At 39.1% G+C, this 16,018-nt stretch overlaps 1 protein-coding gene across 3 annotated transcripts in view; it reads right to left on the bottom strand.

Moving 5' to 3' along the window:
• Positions 1–214: 214 nt before the first annotated feature.
• Positions 215–16,018, bottom strand: part of LOC114639834 (cytochrome P450 3A11-like) — a 23,381-nt gene continuing 7,577 nt past the window's right edge. For 2 of the 3 annotated variants that reach the window (XM_028788599.1, XM_028788601.1), the window contains exons 4-10: positions 11,016–11,143; positions 10,054–10,123; positions 7,343–7,503; positions 5,144–5,370; positions 3,086–3,248; positions 2,796–2,837; positions 215–751 (exon numbers count right to left, since the gene is read on the bottom strand). In XM_028788599.1, coding sequence (XP_028644432.1) covers positions 656–751; positions 2,796–2,837; positions 3,086–3,248; positions 5,144–5,370; positions 7,343–7,503; positions 10,054–10,123; positions 11,016–11,143 — 887 coding nt within the window. In that variant the 3' untranslated portion in view covers positions 215–655. The remainder of the gene's footprint in view (positions 752–2,795; positions 2,838–3,085; positions 3,249–5,143; positions 5,371–7,342; positions 7,504–10,053; positions 10,124–11,015; positions 11,144–16,018) is intronic. The other variant, XM_028788600.1, reaches the window with a different exon arrangement.

The following is a 16,018-nucleotide window of genomic DNA, read 5'->3' as shown; positions in this document are numbered from 1 at the left end:
GGGTATATCTACTACACTCCAGGGCAGGCCTCACACCAGGAATAGCTATCTAACACAAACAGGACTCCATAGTTTTTGTTTTGTTTTGAAGCAGTGTGAGAGAATGTAATGTTGGGTGGTAAAGGATAGAATCTAGGAAGAGTTGAGGAAAGGAATTACTCTGATTAAAATATATTCAATGAAGCTCTCAAAAAATACAAAAACAGTTTTAAAATTAAGATTTTTAAAAAGATGTTTATTTATATTTTCTGTGTAATATTTATTGTCCAAAACTGCAAGTAAATCATCTGACACCAATTCTACAATTAGAGTTGTCACTATAGTTCACCTTTTAATCAAAAAATTATTGATCAAATTAAAGGGACATGGTTACTTTCAAAAGAGCTCAAAGGAAATTGATGGAGACAACTAGATTTGGATGTAAGTGGTCACATGATAAACAATAAATTTCTTGTTCTATCACTGACTTATCTCCTTTATATTAGATGGTTCTTTGTATCTACACTGAGAAGCTCAATAGATATACTAAATCTTTAACCATGCATCAAGACCTGCCAATTAAGCTCCATCATTTTATGGGTTTTATTCATTAGGTAAATTAGAGAGTCCGGTGTTCTTACACACCACATTTACAGCAGAACTCCTTAAGATAAAGTCACACTCCAGTTATGACTGCATCTCGTAGCACAACCTTTACATCAATGGGTTTTATTGGTTTAAGACATGGCTTTCCGCATAATTTCAGAGGTATCTGTAACAAGGGAAGAAAAATATTGTGAAGCAGTGAGTGAGCCAACAACAATACCAGAAGAAAATAGAAAACAAGCATTTGGGATAATAATGCTTGCAGAAACACAAATGGCTAGATTTAACATTAAATATTTGACTTAATTGTTCTCCAAGCTGTGTCAATTGAATGGTGAGAGTATGCATCTAAACATGTATTTGGTTAAAAATTTGATTGAGAATTCAGGGCCTGAGACAATTTTATGTTCATCTATATTATTTCTGTTCCATGCTGATACAGAGTAAAACCGTTGAGTTTAACTCTTTTAACCTTATTTTTAGGTATTAAATCATACTATGTTTTTAGTTCATGAGAAACTACTTTTGATTTGTTGAAACATTCAAGTTAATCTTGAGAGGATATAGTTCAACTCAGTGGAGACTTTCAGCTCCTAGATCACCACTACAGTTGAGTGCATTCCCAGCAAGTCTTCAGGAGGACAAATACTTGGCTTGCTTTTCTAGCATCTATTCTTAGCTTCCAAGGATTAGATGAATGGAAAATTCTGAGCCTACAGGGTTTTCAACACTTTAGCCTCATTCTCTTCAGTGATGAATGGGAAAGACTCCAATAGAGAAATCTTCTAGACACAGGAATAGGAATGGGAATGAAGTCATCCTGGAGACACAGAAGTGTCAAATTTGAGATGACTGGAGTTTGCCAGAGCATCTGCCCCATGCCAGGTATGCTATGGTGTCTGAAAACTAGAACCTTGTTTTGTCTGGCTAAATTCCTGTATATGTCTTAAATGCTCTAGTATTAAAATACTAAAATAAGTGTGTAGGTAAAGATATACAATAACCTTAAGACACAGACCAAATAATAAACATTTCCATCCATTCATTTGTTCAGAAATAAAACTAATTGATAAAGAGAAGTCATATTCTAAATACATAAGTTCTGTAAATCTTTGCCATCCCTTGACATGAAACAAAAGCAAATTTTGCAGAAAAATATAAACACTTTCTCTGAATGTAATATTGTACAATTTTATAATTTTAAAAAGTATACACATGATTGTGATGGTCACAATACAACTAAGATTTGCATAGAAATAGTTACATAAATGGAATCTGTTAATTTTTGTGAATGCTTTTATGAAAGAATATTATAAATGAATGCCTATAAAATATTTATTAAAGGCTTTCAATGCACAAACTCTCTTCAAAGAATCATTGAAGTTTGTGGAAGAAATAATATGAGGTGATATAGGTGTATCTTCAATACAGAGAGAACAAGTATAATCAACTAGAAGTTTTAATGACAGATAGCTGATGAAAATAGCCTGCATGAGCCAAAAGGAAAACATGGAGTAAATGAGGGCAGAAACATAAAAGGAAGATTCATTTAGAAAGTGAGTAAAAACTTGAACTATGAGAGCAGAATGAGAAGGGAAATAAAGATACATAGTACATGGCAATATGACAACTACATGTTTTCTAGAGCAGACCTACTGAGAAATGAGCAAGAATCCTCACAATGTCACACAGAGTTGAAGTTCATCATAACAAACAACTTTTTAAATATTTGTAGTTTATTTATAGGAGTATTTTGCTAGAATGTATTCATATATACCAAATGTGTGCTATCTTAAGAAATGTCAGAGGGGGACATCAGAGCCCATTGAACTGGAGTTACAAATGCTTATAAACCACCATGTGGGTGATGGAAACTAAATTCAGGTCCTTTGTAAGAGCAGCAAGTGCTCTTAGCCACTGAGCCATCTCATAAGACCCAGCAATCATCTTTTAAAACAATAACACTCAACTTGGCATCACATGTGAAATCAGAGATGAGCTTTAAAGCCATACTCTGGGTGAACTGTTTTAGGATTTTGGAAATGACCAGGTATTATGAGAAACATCCAAGACCCCATATTTAAGTTTTAAAGCTCCTCTGAAATGCTACTGTACATCTACTGCTTACAAAGTATGCCAGAGGAAGGTATCTGTAAGGTCTGGAAGAAGAGTGGAACACTCAACAAATATTGATGGCATGACTACCATACCTCTTGATGGAACATGACATAGCCAGTCTCCAGTGGACAGGGCTAGAATGTCAAACAGAATGCATACAATCATGTCATATTGGCCTAAACTTACTCTTCATAATGACATAGTTGTATTATATAGGGACAAACAGGAAGAGGCCTCTGAGCTAATATATGGGTATAAGTAGCTCATTTGGCCAGAAAATAAATTATTAAACCTCAAACATGCATAACCATTCTTATACACAGAACCTTCCATTAGAAAAATGCCTTCCATAAAACACTATAAAGATCGTTTTTTTCATCACCTGTGTTTCCTTACACGACTGGAAGGAGAAGTTTTGCAGAATTTTAGTGAGAGCAAGTTTCATACTCATGAGAGCAAACCTCGTGCCAATGCAGTTCCTGGGTCCATTTCCAAAGGGCAGATATACATAAGGATCAATGCTGCCCATGTTCTCCTTGCTGAACCTGGAGACAGAACAGTAGATGACACGTTAACAGGGGATGAAAGCATAAGAACTGCATATGTGATGATGCCTTTTAACATCTAACCAGTGAAGCAGAAACTTCTACTTCTTTGGAAAGTGAGTCAAACAATGCTTTGCTGTGGCACACAGATAAAAGGATGTCTTGCCAAAGCCAACATTTAAAAGCCTGTTTTCCTGAAGCAGACACAGGTGAAAGAATATTTGGATATGGCAAATATGTGAAAGGACCTGGGAGAAAGAGTATAAATATCAAACCAGAGACAGTGAAACACCAACTGCTGCCAAAGATGATCAAACTTGTCCCCCAAAAACTATTGCTGAACAGGTCCACTTCCCCTATATCCTAATAACTTTTCTCTTCTACTACCTCTGTTGAGTGGTAGGCTAGAGTAGAGGTTGAACCCTTATTAAAAGTAGGTTGCAAAAAAAATGTATGCCTACAAACCAGTAACACACAGATAGTTGGGGAAAGATTCAATGAATTTCTGCATGCAGATATTTGGCTCTGAGAATTTTACATTAATGATTTTTTTCCACTCCCCTTGCCTTATAAGAGTCTCCACGTGGTTGAGAGAAGACAAAAACTGCTTGAGAAAATGCATACATGTGTGAGCACACACTGCTGTAATAGTAGTGTTATGGCATGGGGGAACCAACCAATTTCTGATTGGGTTTGAACTCCAATTCACAGAGTTAATTAATGCCTGTTGCTCTAAATCTAGTCAAAAATCTCATAGTTGCAGACATCACAGATACTTCACGAGAATGTACTGCTGTTGTTTTCTTAAGTGGACATGGTATCAAAATGCCTTCTAAATATATATCTCTATACACAAAAATTACTGCTAATCTCAGCCTTTGTCAGAGAAGCTTCAGTTTGCAGTAAGAGACAGTTAACACAGAAACTTTTGACTGGCCATAGTCCTGAGAAGAAGTGGAGGTGAAGTACTCAGCCCCTCCAAGGCTCAGAAAACATCACAGAAAAAGAGACAAAAAGAATGTGAAAGTCAGTGAATGAAATTGGTGCTGTGAGTACTATCTTCTGGAAATGATATGCCCACTGGACTAATGAACACACAGCAGCTGTGGATGCCTACACAATACCAGACATATCATCATTCCATTATGGGTAGGGAAGGTACCCATGAGATGCCACCTCCCTAAGGAGCTGTTGACAATGAATGGTTGGTGGAGGAGAGAAAAGTTTTTCTTTAATGGTGTAACCACTGGCAAGTTGATCATTCTCCAAGATATAAACTCCTAAACCTATGCTTATGCGAGCAAACCTAAACAAACTCACAAGTCACAAAACAAACAAAAATATAAAAAGGAGGAGGAGGACTGGTTGAAGACAGGGTAATATGAGATGAAAATGACCAGAATTTATTATCCATTCATGTAATTGTCAAACAATAAAAAGAAACAAAAAACAAAATACATCTTTAACCACTAAAATACAGACCTGCCCCTAAGTCGCCTGCAGAAGGCCTCTCTGAATTCCTGACACTCACACTGAGCTGAGCCAGATTCACACACACACACACACACACACACACACACACACACACACACCTCCCCTGGCTCATCAAAGGCCTGCAGCACTCATTGCAGTTCCTAGTGGCATCTGGGAGACTAGGAGTTTGAGAACCACAGCCCCATCTCTGCCCTAATCATTTCTCACTTAGACTGCATTTTGCCAGCCCTGAGCAGGCTATAGGCATTGCAAGAATGCAGAAACCAGAAAGGAACATGGCCTGGCACCACTACATTTCCTATTACCTCCCCTTGCATCATCTCAACAGCCTTTCTACACCCCAGTGGCTAAGAGAAATTCAAAACCCCACAGAGAAGTTTGTGTTCCTGGGGTTCTGGTACCTTTCAGGGTGGAATTCCTCAGGTTCTGACCAGTGTTCTGGGTCATGGTGAAGAGCATAACATGGTACAATCACTGCTGACCCTTTGGGTATAAGTATATCATTGATTTCAACATCTTTTTTACAGGCTCTCCCAAGTCTAGCAGCAGTTGGGTATAATCTGAGGGTTTCATTCAATACCATATCCAGGTACTCCATTTCCATCACAATATCGTAAGTGGGAGGTGCCTTGGAAGAAAGAAAAAAAGATTTGTGCTGAGATTTTTAGATTAACTTTCAGCCGTGTCTGTTGCTGAGTTCTCAGCAGCTTAAAATCAAGCTCAGCATCTCAAAAATAAAAACTTTACTTGGCACTTACATCACGTTTTAAAGGATTTTAAACTTCTATTTTATTTTATGTGTGAGGGGGATTTTGTCTTCATGTGACTGTGTACCACATGAGCACAGTGCCCACAAAAGCCAACAGAGGCCATCAGATATCCTTTAACTAGAGAGAGCAGTTGAGAGCTGCCATTTGTCTGCTGGGACCTAGATACAAACGGATCATGTGGAAGAACAGCCAGTGCTCTTGAACATTGTGCCATTTCTCAAGCTTTTTACAAGATGGACTAATTATCACCTGGGACCTGGAAGATTCTCAATTAGTGAAATTTTTACTATATAAGCTTGAGGACAACAATTCAGATACAAATCATTTATAAGCCAGACAGAGTGGCACCCATCTGTAATCCCAGCAGTAGGTAGAAAAACAAAGGGCATGCCTGGTGCTCATTGGCTAAACAGCCTAGCCAAATTGATCAACTCCAGGTTTAGTGAGATATCCCATCTCAAAAACATGGTGCAGTGTGATTTACAAATGTACACAATGTAGGTCTATGACCTATGTACATACTTACACATACACACATAAACACACACAAACACAGACACAGAGAGAGTTTGCCTCATAATTTAGACACCAAGGTTCACACCTTGGCTTCTTCTATAAATATAAATAGGTAGAGGTAATCATGGGACAAAGCTGTACCAACCCATGCAGCTTAATCAAGGCCAAGGTGAGCTTCATTCGGTGCACAGCTGGAACACAGCTGATCCAGCAGTATCATTGTACCATACAGAGAACTGTATGTTAAATACATATCTTTAACATCACACAGGTAGTGTGCATGTTTTTTGCTTGTTTCTCTTGTGGTCCTAGATAACAGAAACACCAAGTCGAGACCTGTGTCACAACAACCTTCTGATGCCATGAAAGGTTTTATGGCCCATTTCTCCCTCTGTATCCTTGTAATCATAATTTATAAGTGGTCCTTCAAAAACAGTGCTTGTGTTCTTGTTACAAATTGTCAAGGGTGCTGAGACAGCTTACTGCGCCTACTGACCTGATTTGGACCACCAAAATTCACATAGTAGAAAGAGAGAACCACTTCCTTCAAATTGTTTGATCTCCACACACATGCTGGAACAAACATACCCACACGTGTGTGTGTGTGTGTGTGTATACACATACATACCTATGAACATACATACATATATACAGACAGACAGACAGACAGACAGACAGACATATGTACACAAATGAAAAAAAATACTAAAATTGGAAAGATGACTCAGTGGCTTGCATGCTTGCTATGTAAATGTAAGTACCTCAGTTCAGCTTCCACTTAAAACCCACCTGTGGTAACAAACACACACGTGCACATACAAATACATACACACACATGCACGCCCACACTCGCGCACACACACACACACACACATTTGTAATCCTAGTGCTTCCACAGCAAGAAGGAAGGTGGCAATAGCAGATTCCCTAAATGTTCAAGGGCCAGAATGTCTGATGTATGAAGCAGTAGGAACAACAAAAAAACCCTGTGTAAAACAAGGTGAAAAGGAAGGACTAACACCAAAGTTTTCCTCTGACCTTCACACATGTACACACACCCAAACTCGCAGACTCACCCTCACCCTCACACCTCAACATACACTCATACACGAACTTACAAGCATACATTCACAAACTCACTAAAACACATTAAAAACATATTCACACAAAAATACAACTCTCTCTCTCTCTCTCTCTCTCTCTCTCTCTCTCTCTCTCTCTCACACACACACACACACACACACACACCATTGTGGGTAATAAGAAGGTGTCTTTGTTGAGGCTTCTCCTTTTCCTCCTACACCATCCTCTCACCTTATTGGGCAGAGCCCTGTCGATCTCCTCCTGCAGCTTCTTCTGGATATCAGGGTGAGTGGCCAGGGAATACAGGACAAAGGAAAGCGTGTTGCTGGTGGATTCATAGGCAGCAAAAATAAAGATTATTGACTGGGCTGTGATCTCTGTGTCGGACAGGGCTGGAAGAAAAAAAAAAAAACTCAGGTAAGACATGTCAAGACAAAGCATCACAGTGGAGATGAGGAGAAAATAACAAGTCATGTCAGGTTGGACCATCACAGAGAAGAGAAGAAAATCAAATGAGGCTCCCACATTCTTGCACTGACTATAAAGACACTGTTCAATCACTCTGAGAATGTCATCGCTCTTGACAGCCATGTGCCATATCCAGAAAAAGAGAAAAACTATTCAAGCAGGTTGTCCTAATGTTTCTGCTGTTCCTCATCATCCCCAGTGGGATACGGACTTTCTTTTTTGAAAATTTTATTCTCTCTCTCTCTCTCTCTCTCTCTCTCTCTCTCTCTCTCTCTCTCTCTCTCTCTTTGTGTGTGTGTGTGTGTGTATGTAGGGGAGGATGGTCATGGAGGCCAGAAGAGGGCATCTAATCTCCTAGAAAAGCAGTTATAGAAAGTCCCTGCTATAGTTGAAGATGTTTTTAAAAGTTATATATTTCTGTGCATTTGCCCAGGTCCCCATGGAGGCCAGAAAATGGCTGTGGAGCTCACAGAGCTAGAGTTACAGGCAGTTGTACATCTTCTACCATGAAGGCTATGATTATGTAGTCAGTAAATTCTTTCTCCCAATTACTGTAAGTCCATGGACCTAAACTGAAACTGTACTATAAATTCACAATCAGTGACTATCTTTGAAATCAATATTTACTTTAGATATATGAAATTAAGCAGAGGGATTGAGAATATACAGCTCAGTAGATGGAGGCATGAAGTCCTGGGTCCAGTCTCCAGCAGTATGTAACCAAGGCATGGCAATGTCTGTATTCTGGGTTACACTGGAAGACTGACCAGAGAGAAGAGAGCCAGAACTGGATGAATTCTGCTTCTCAACAGCAGGGCAATCAGCAGCTCAAGGACTGAACACTGACAACTTTCTAGAGGCACTTTTTATTGTTACACAGAAGGCACCTTTAGCAAGTCAATTTCTACATACCAAAATCTCTTATCTGATAGAGGGGTTGTCTTGAGAGACCCATCACCTAAGCAGTTCTTAGCCATAGGAGACTTGCTAAGGTTCTAGGAATATTTCCAAAGAACACCATAAAATCTCAGATAATGATCATTGACAGAAGGCTACTTCAAAGCTGAGGTTCCATCATGTCAGATTCATACTAGATTCGACGGTTCTTCTGAAACTCTGCTACACATGCCTGTAGTCTCTGGAGTTAAAGGTCATTCTCAGACACATCATGAATGTGGGTCAGCCTGGGTTACATAGGGCCTTGTGGCAAAAGAAGGAAGGGCTATAGAAGAATTGAAATTAGCTGATCACTTGAAAGGGTTTCAAGTGAGCAAACAGGAAGATTTGGAAACTCAAAGTACATGATCACTTTAACCAGTAAACGTGGGGGCCCAGAATCATACTGCTACATATAAGCAAGTGTGTGTATGGGAAATAATCGAATAGGTAAGGATGGAAACTTTCCTTTCCATTAGCTATTGATTCACACAAGTAAAATAAAATCTGGAATTGGAATGCCATCAGTTTGCAACCATGATAATAATAATGGCTTTGAATTAAAAAATAAACACAGATGGGAGGCTACAGAGATGGCTAAATAGGTAAGGGTACTTATTACACAAGCATAAGCAAGTTTGAATCCTCAGTCCCCATGTAAAAAGCCAGGTGGGACAGCACACATGGTAACCACAGCACTGTAGAACACTGGGTCCTCCTGACTTCCAGCCTAATCCCAGGATTAATAAAAAAAAACTGTCTCCAGGAAATAAGGCAGAGAGGGATTGAGCAAGATACATTGTGCCTTCATCTCTTACCTGTACACACACCTAGGGACATGCACATGTGCATATACTCCTGCACATGCATGTACTACCAAAAAAAGATAAGAACGTTTAAGTGATTTTTATGGGTTTTCAAGACAGAGTTTTTCTGTGTAGCCCTGACTTTCCTGGAATCTACTTTATAGACCAGACTGGCCTTGTACTCACAGAGATCCACCTACATCTGCCTCCCAAATGCTGGGTCTAAAGGGGTGCTTCACCACTGCCCAGCTATGAGTGATTTTGAAGTGCATGGAAAAATAAGAAGGACTAGTGCACTTGTACAAAGGGGCTTTCCCCAGAAGCTACTTACATATCACACAAAGGAAGAGTAAATCTTTAACATGTATTATGGTAGAGAACACATGTTCACCAGGGGCTCCCAGAGTGCTTGAGCAACAGTTGGGCACATGCCTCCTGACAGAATGATTAGACACAGATGTCTAGGCAGAACACTTAGACTGTGTGCTGTGAAACACACAAACAGCACCTATGCTCACCCAGATAACAGACCCCTGGAGATTTCCATCATAGCCAACCTTCATGTTAGGAACAAACTTTTGCCCATGTGCTTCCAGAAAATATCATGGAGATAGAAGTCATTTCTATCTTTTGGTAACTTGACAGAGGTATTCCTCTACCGCTATATTTTCTGAGTGAACCACTGACTCCCCGAGTGCTTCCTTGTCTATTGACCAGGAAGGGCTGACTTACCTTGATGAGACTCATTGTCTTTGGAATTATTATGAGCATTCATCATCAGCTGGAGAAGATTCACTCGGTGCTGGAAGCAGAAAGAGAAGTTGCAAAAGTGGAAGGTCAATGGGAAGGTCAGAGGTCAGAGGTGGATCAGGAGTGCAGAAGCTTAATTCTCTCATTTCTGAGAACACGGTTCCCTTAAATTCACAACTGTGGCTAGGATTGCTTGAGTCCTCAAGGAAGAAAAGCAAGAGTGGCTAAACCAGGAAGCATCAGGTTCCACATCAACCACTTTTGCAGTCAATTACAATAGAAAAAATTTTAAACAATCACTTTTAGTCTTTGAAAACGTTTTTGAAGAAGAGTAAAATAATATTACCCCTTTTTAATCATTTTTATTTGTTATTAGACAGTTTCATACATGCACACAATCAGACATGGTCATCTCCACCCCACTGTTTCCTCCATCCAATTTCTTCTATATCATCTGTAACATTTCTTCCTCCACAGTCCATGCCCGTTTTTTTAATTACCCACTGAGTACAACTAGTGATGCTCACATGTGCATGGCTGTCAGGCCATCAACTGCCACATGAGGAACCTACCAGTGTCTACACACTCCCTCCACAACTGCAAATTGTTCCTCAGCAAAGGCAGAGTTTGGAGAAATCCTTTCCCATGTATACTGGAGTTTTGAAAATCTTGATCTTGTTCAGATTTTGTGCTATGCCAATTTTTTTTCCTTATTTTAATCATCATGAGCGGTACACTAGTTTTCTTTCCTGTTACTAATGGTTAATTCCTGCCTTATCCACAATCAAGTTTTTAAAAATCCAACTTCTCCTTCTCCAGAAAATATAAATATTATTTCTCTATCTCTAAATCTAGCCTTCTCTGTCTGCTTTGGCCCACAGCTCACATGTCACTGCCCAACATGTTATCAAACTTCGAATCTTTCATGAAACCACTATGTTTACCTTCTGCTTAGAATCCTGGAAGTTTTCCTTCATTCTGTCCACAAATTTTTGGAAAAATGCTATTGAATCCTTTGGGAACACAGAGATGTTTAACATCTCATATACTGGTATGAGGAATGGAAAGAGTACTGGAAAAAGAAAAAAGATACGTTTTAATGAGTTTAATAAGTTTTATGTTTAACTCTGCTGCACACATAGATCATATAGATCTGCAAAAGAAAGGGACCATTGAGATAGTCCAATTTCTAAAAGTTTCTTCAGTGAAAACTAAAGGCCTGAGGTTGACCTATGGATCCCACCTGTGGAAGGAGAGAACTAACTGCTATAGTTGTTCTCTGATCTACACGTGGCACACAAACACCAAGTTACACAGGCAATTAAAGAATAGTCAGGGATACACAGTGAAATACTTTCTCAAAAAATTCCTGCTCAAAACTCAGAAATAAAAAATCATAAGCACAGGACATAGTGGCATTTGCTTCATTTAATATTATGCTAAATGAATGAGGCCTCTCACAGAGATCACACAATCTATGTTCCAATTCATGTGAAATGGACAGAATACTCAGATACAAAGGAAAGGAACTGGTGGTTGCTTAGGTCAAGGTTGCTTGAAGGTTACAACATAGCTAGAACAAAGTCCTTTATGATTGGCATTGGTAATGGGCCGAGTGGGTCTTCAGTCAATGCTGATCCCTAACAGATCTAAGAACTGAGAATAAGGGACTGTTGACTGCTGATCCCTAAATGGACCATCTATATATGCACCCTCACACATCAAGACTCAAGGAACATCATGAAAGAGGATGTGGAAACAAAGTCAGAGGCAGGAATTGGGGTGTGTGAAACATCATATCCCTGATATGGCATGGCCCTCTCCTGAACTGACTATCTGCATCAGACCAAGCCAACAATATCGGTCAGCATCCTAGTAGGCAGCACCAAATGAAGAGAAAGGAACAGGAAATTGGGAGGAAGATATCTCTCAGCATCTAACTGATGTGAGAAGTTAGAGTTAGGTATTAGTTTAGTCAATATCAAACCTGTATGATTTTGCAACCATGAAGAACTCTGAACTTACAGAGAACAAAATTTGTATATACAAATTTTTATTTATAGAAATGAAATAACTCTAAAATAATACTAGGTGTTGTGGTACACACTGTAATCCTAGCCCTTAGGATACAGAGGTAGATGGATCACTAAGTGCAAGGCCAACCTGGTATACACAGCAATTTCCAAGCAAGCTAGAACAAATGGTAAGACCCTGTCTCAAAGAAAAACAAAGTTCAAAAACAGATGCAACAGGCTACATATTTTTGAATGTAAAGAAAATACTGAACTATGCCTTTAAGGGATGCATAACATGACTAGTGAAAATGAATAAATAAAGGATTATTTTTACAAAAGTATATATGTATATTTGTGTGTTTGTGTGTGCATTGTGTGTGTATGTGTGTGTATATTTATATACACATGTTTGTGTTCAGTACATTCAGGGAAAGAGGAGGAATTTGGGTCTCATAAAGCTGGAATTACAGGAGATTGTGAGTTGCTGGATTTGGATGTAGGCAATCAGCCTTTCAAGCTTTTAGCAGCTAAGACATTTCTCCACTCCCTAGTTTGTTTGTTTCAGGGGTTGTTTTATTTATCCATTTGCATTTCTAATGGTAACCTCCTTCCTGGTTACCCCTCCAAATACCCCCCATCCCATCTCCTCTTTCCCTTCATTTCCTTTGTCTCTTTGAGGGTGATTTTCCAACCATTCACCCACTCCTGTCTCATTGCTCCTGCATCCCCTATGCTGGGGAATCAAACCTCCACAGGGCCAAGGGCCTCCCCTCCCATTGATGTCAGATAAGAAAATCCTCTGCTACATATGTATCTGGAGACACCAATGTGGTCTGTAAGAACTCGTGTTTATATTTAGAGATTCTTGGAAGTAAAGCACACATGCAAATATAAGTCTAGGAGAGGGGAGAACTGGTCTCTCAGTGAGCAGAGCTGAGTCATGTTGTTGACACTGAATGGGAAAATGCTTTAGAGAAGATTTGAAAAGGTCTTGCAAGGGCAAATACTCAGGATCTTTGAATGGCCTTCATGGGATTTCTTTGCCTGGTATGACAAAACTAGAGCCTGGAAATAGGCTTATACAGTAAGATTGCATAGATGTATAATTAATTAAGACTTTTGATCTTAAAAATTAGGTCAAAAAAAACTGAGGATAGGGAGCCTAACCTACAGTAGAAACTTAGGTCTTGATAAGTATATAAAGAGGAGGGGGCATAGTACCAGAGATATTCATCTCCATAGAAGGGAGGATTTAAGTTTACATAGATGTATACATAATTGAGGCTTTTGATCTTAAATTGTAGGATATATGCAGAGGATAGGGAAGGAGTACTGTCTTGATAGGTAATATTTGTTTAGATTGTTTTAATTGTTTTGAGTTGTCTTAATTATCAAAATGTGTGTTGCTATGAGTTGGTGGTTATATTAAAATTCTATGGGAAAGGGGACTAGATATTAAATTAATTCTGTCTATACTTTTAATGATTTCTGGTTACTGGACCAAGGACATGCTATTTTGGGAGAGAGCCTCTGTATTTGTGTTTACAGGAAAGGAGAAAAGGATTTGGATCCCATTCAGAGTGATATGGATCAGATATGACAGAGGAAGACCCCTTGAAGATCTTAGCTACTGAAAAGGAAATTTAAGAAAATTAAACAGGATAGGTAACTTGATCTGCTGATTCCTCAGCATTGAAACAGCCCAGTATATGGCTTACACATAAAAATGTCTCTTGCTAAAGCTTCAGCTAAAATTATAAAATAGATCTTATTGGTTATGGAACCCTTAAGATTCCTCATGCCATCCTTCATATGGCATGAATGAAGATTTATCACAATTGATTATTGATCAAATTGACTCATCAAAGGACAATAGCCTTTCACCTACTCAAAGAAGAAATAAAATTCATCCCTAACTACTCTGTGCCCCATGCACAATCCAGGTACTAAAATTTTGGTTATGCGATTCATATATTACTGAATGTATAGCATTGGCATGGTTCATCCTTTGAGATGATGAAATGGTCTGCTGTTCCTACTTCCTGATTACAATGATGTCCAGAGACTTGCTTCCAGAACATCTTCAGGAATTGCTATTGATTCCAGATGATATGGCTTCATTCAAACTTTCAGACTGATCCAGTCAAAACTTCAGTCAAGCGCTGAGCCTTCTAAGCATACAGAGACTGGTAACAGATGCTAAAGCTTGCTTTCTTAAGTCTAACCAATTTTTCTAAATTTCCTACCCCTTCCCACCCCTTTAAAGAATATCTCATCACCCCTATTCAGCAGGAAGAAGCCATGTGAAGAGTCTTCATCCCTATCCCATGGATTTGGGTGTCTGGTTATGGTTATTTTACAACCATATCTTGTCATCTTAAGGGATAATTTAGAAATGGTCATTATTTCGAACAGGAAAAAATTGATGGGATGGATTACTAATTTTATTCTTGTCATATAAAGGATTTGATATTTGGGTTCTTTAAAAACACTTCCAATAGATAGGCATGGCCCCCAACTGAGGAATGGGGCTACTCACAAATCTCAAAATTTTTAACCCTGAAATCTTTCTGTCTAAAGAAAAGTCAGGAACAAAAATGAAACAGATACTGAAAGAAAGACCATCCAGAGACTGCCCCACCTAGTGAGCCATCCTATCTGCAGACAACAAACCCAGACACTATTGCTGATACAGAGACGCACTGGCTTTCAGGAGTCTGGTATGGCTGTTCCCTGAAAGTTTCTACCAGCATTTGACCAATACAGATGCAGAAACTCACAGGCATCCATTGGACTGTGCCCAGGTCCCCAAAGAATGAGCTAGGGAAAGGACTGAAGGAGCTGAAGGGGATTACAACCCCATATAAAGAACAATATGAACTAACTGGACCACACAGAGCTCACAGGGACTAAATCACCAACAAAAAGGTATACATGAGAGAGCCATGGCTCCAGATACATATGTAGCAGAGGATTTTCTTATCTGACATAAATGGGAGGGGAGGCCCTTGGCCCTGTGGAGGTTTGATTCCCCAGCATAGGGGATGCAGGAGCAATGAGACAGGAGTGGGTGAGTGGTTGGAAAATCACCCTCAAAGAGACAAAGGAAATGAAGGGAAAGAGGAGATAGTATGGGGTGGGTATTTGGAGGGGTAACCAGGAAGGAGGATACCATTAGAAATGCAAATGGATAAAATGACTAGTGAAAATGAATAAATAAAGGATTATTTTTAAAAAAGTATATATGTATATTTGTGTGTTTGTGTGTGCATTGTGTGTGTATGTGTGTGTGTGTATTTATATACACATATGTGTGTTCAGTACATTCAGGGACAGAGGAGGAATTTGGGTCTCATAAAGCTGGAATTACAGGATATTGTGAGTTGCTGGATTTGGATGTAGGCAATCAGCCTTTCAAGCTTTTAGCAGCTAAGACATTTCTCCACCCCCTAGTTTGTTTGTTTCAGGGGTTGTTTGTTTGCTTGGGGATAATGCTCTAGAAATCCTTTTTCCTTAAGTTTTACACAGTGATAAATGAAAATATTATTTTATTTCTCTGATAGGGACTTTCTTCCATGTTCCATTTTTATATTCTATGCTATTGTGGAGTCTTACAACATATTATGACCCTTATATTAAAGTACTCAGCAAAACAGAAAAAATGGAACTGGGTACCACTTCACAAAGAGCAGCTGCAAACGAGACATTCAGCTAACTTTACAAAATGACCAAAATGAGTCCAGTGAGATGGCTGAGTAGGTTACAGTACTTAGTGTCAAGCTCAACAACCTTAGTTCGATCCCCATGACCAATATGGAGGAAGGACAGAACCAACAAGTTTTTCCAGATTGCCATGTCATAAGACACACACAGAGAGAGGTGGGGGAGAGAGAGAGAGAGAGAGAGAGAGAGAGAGAGAGAGAGAGAGAGAG

This window comes from Grammomys surdaster, unplaced genomic scaffold, assembly GCF_004785775.1.
Source record: "Grammomys surdaster isolate TR1022 unplaced genomic scaffold, NIH_TR_1.0 125753, whole genome shotgun sequence".
In the NCBI taxonomy this organism is placed as follows: Eukaryota; Metazoa; Chordata; class Mammalia; order Rodentia; family Muridae; genus Grammomys; species Grammomys surdaster.
The sequence above is the reverse complement of the archived record's forward strand: the minus strand, read 5'-3'. Positions and strand labels throughout refer to the sequence as shown.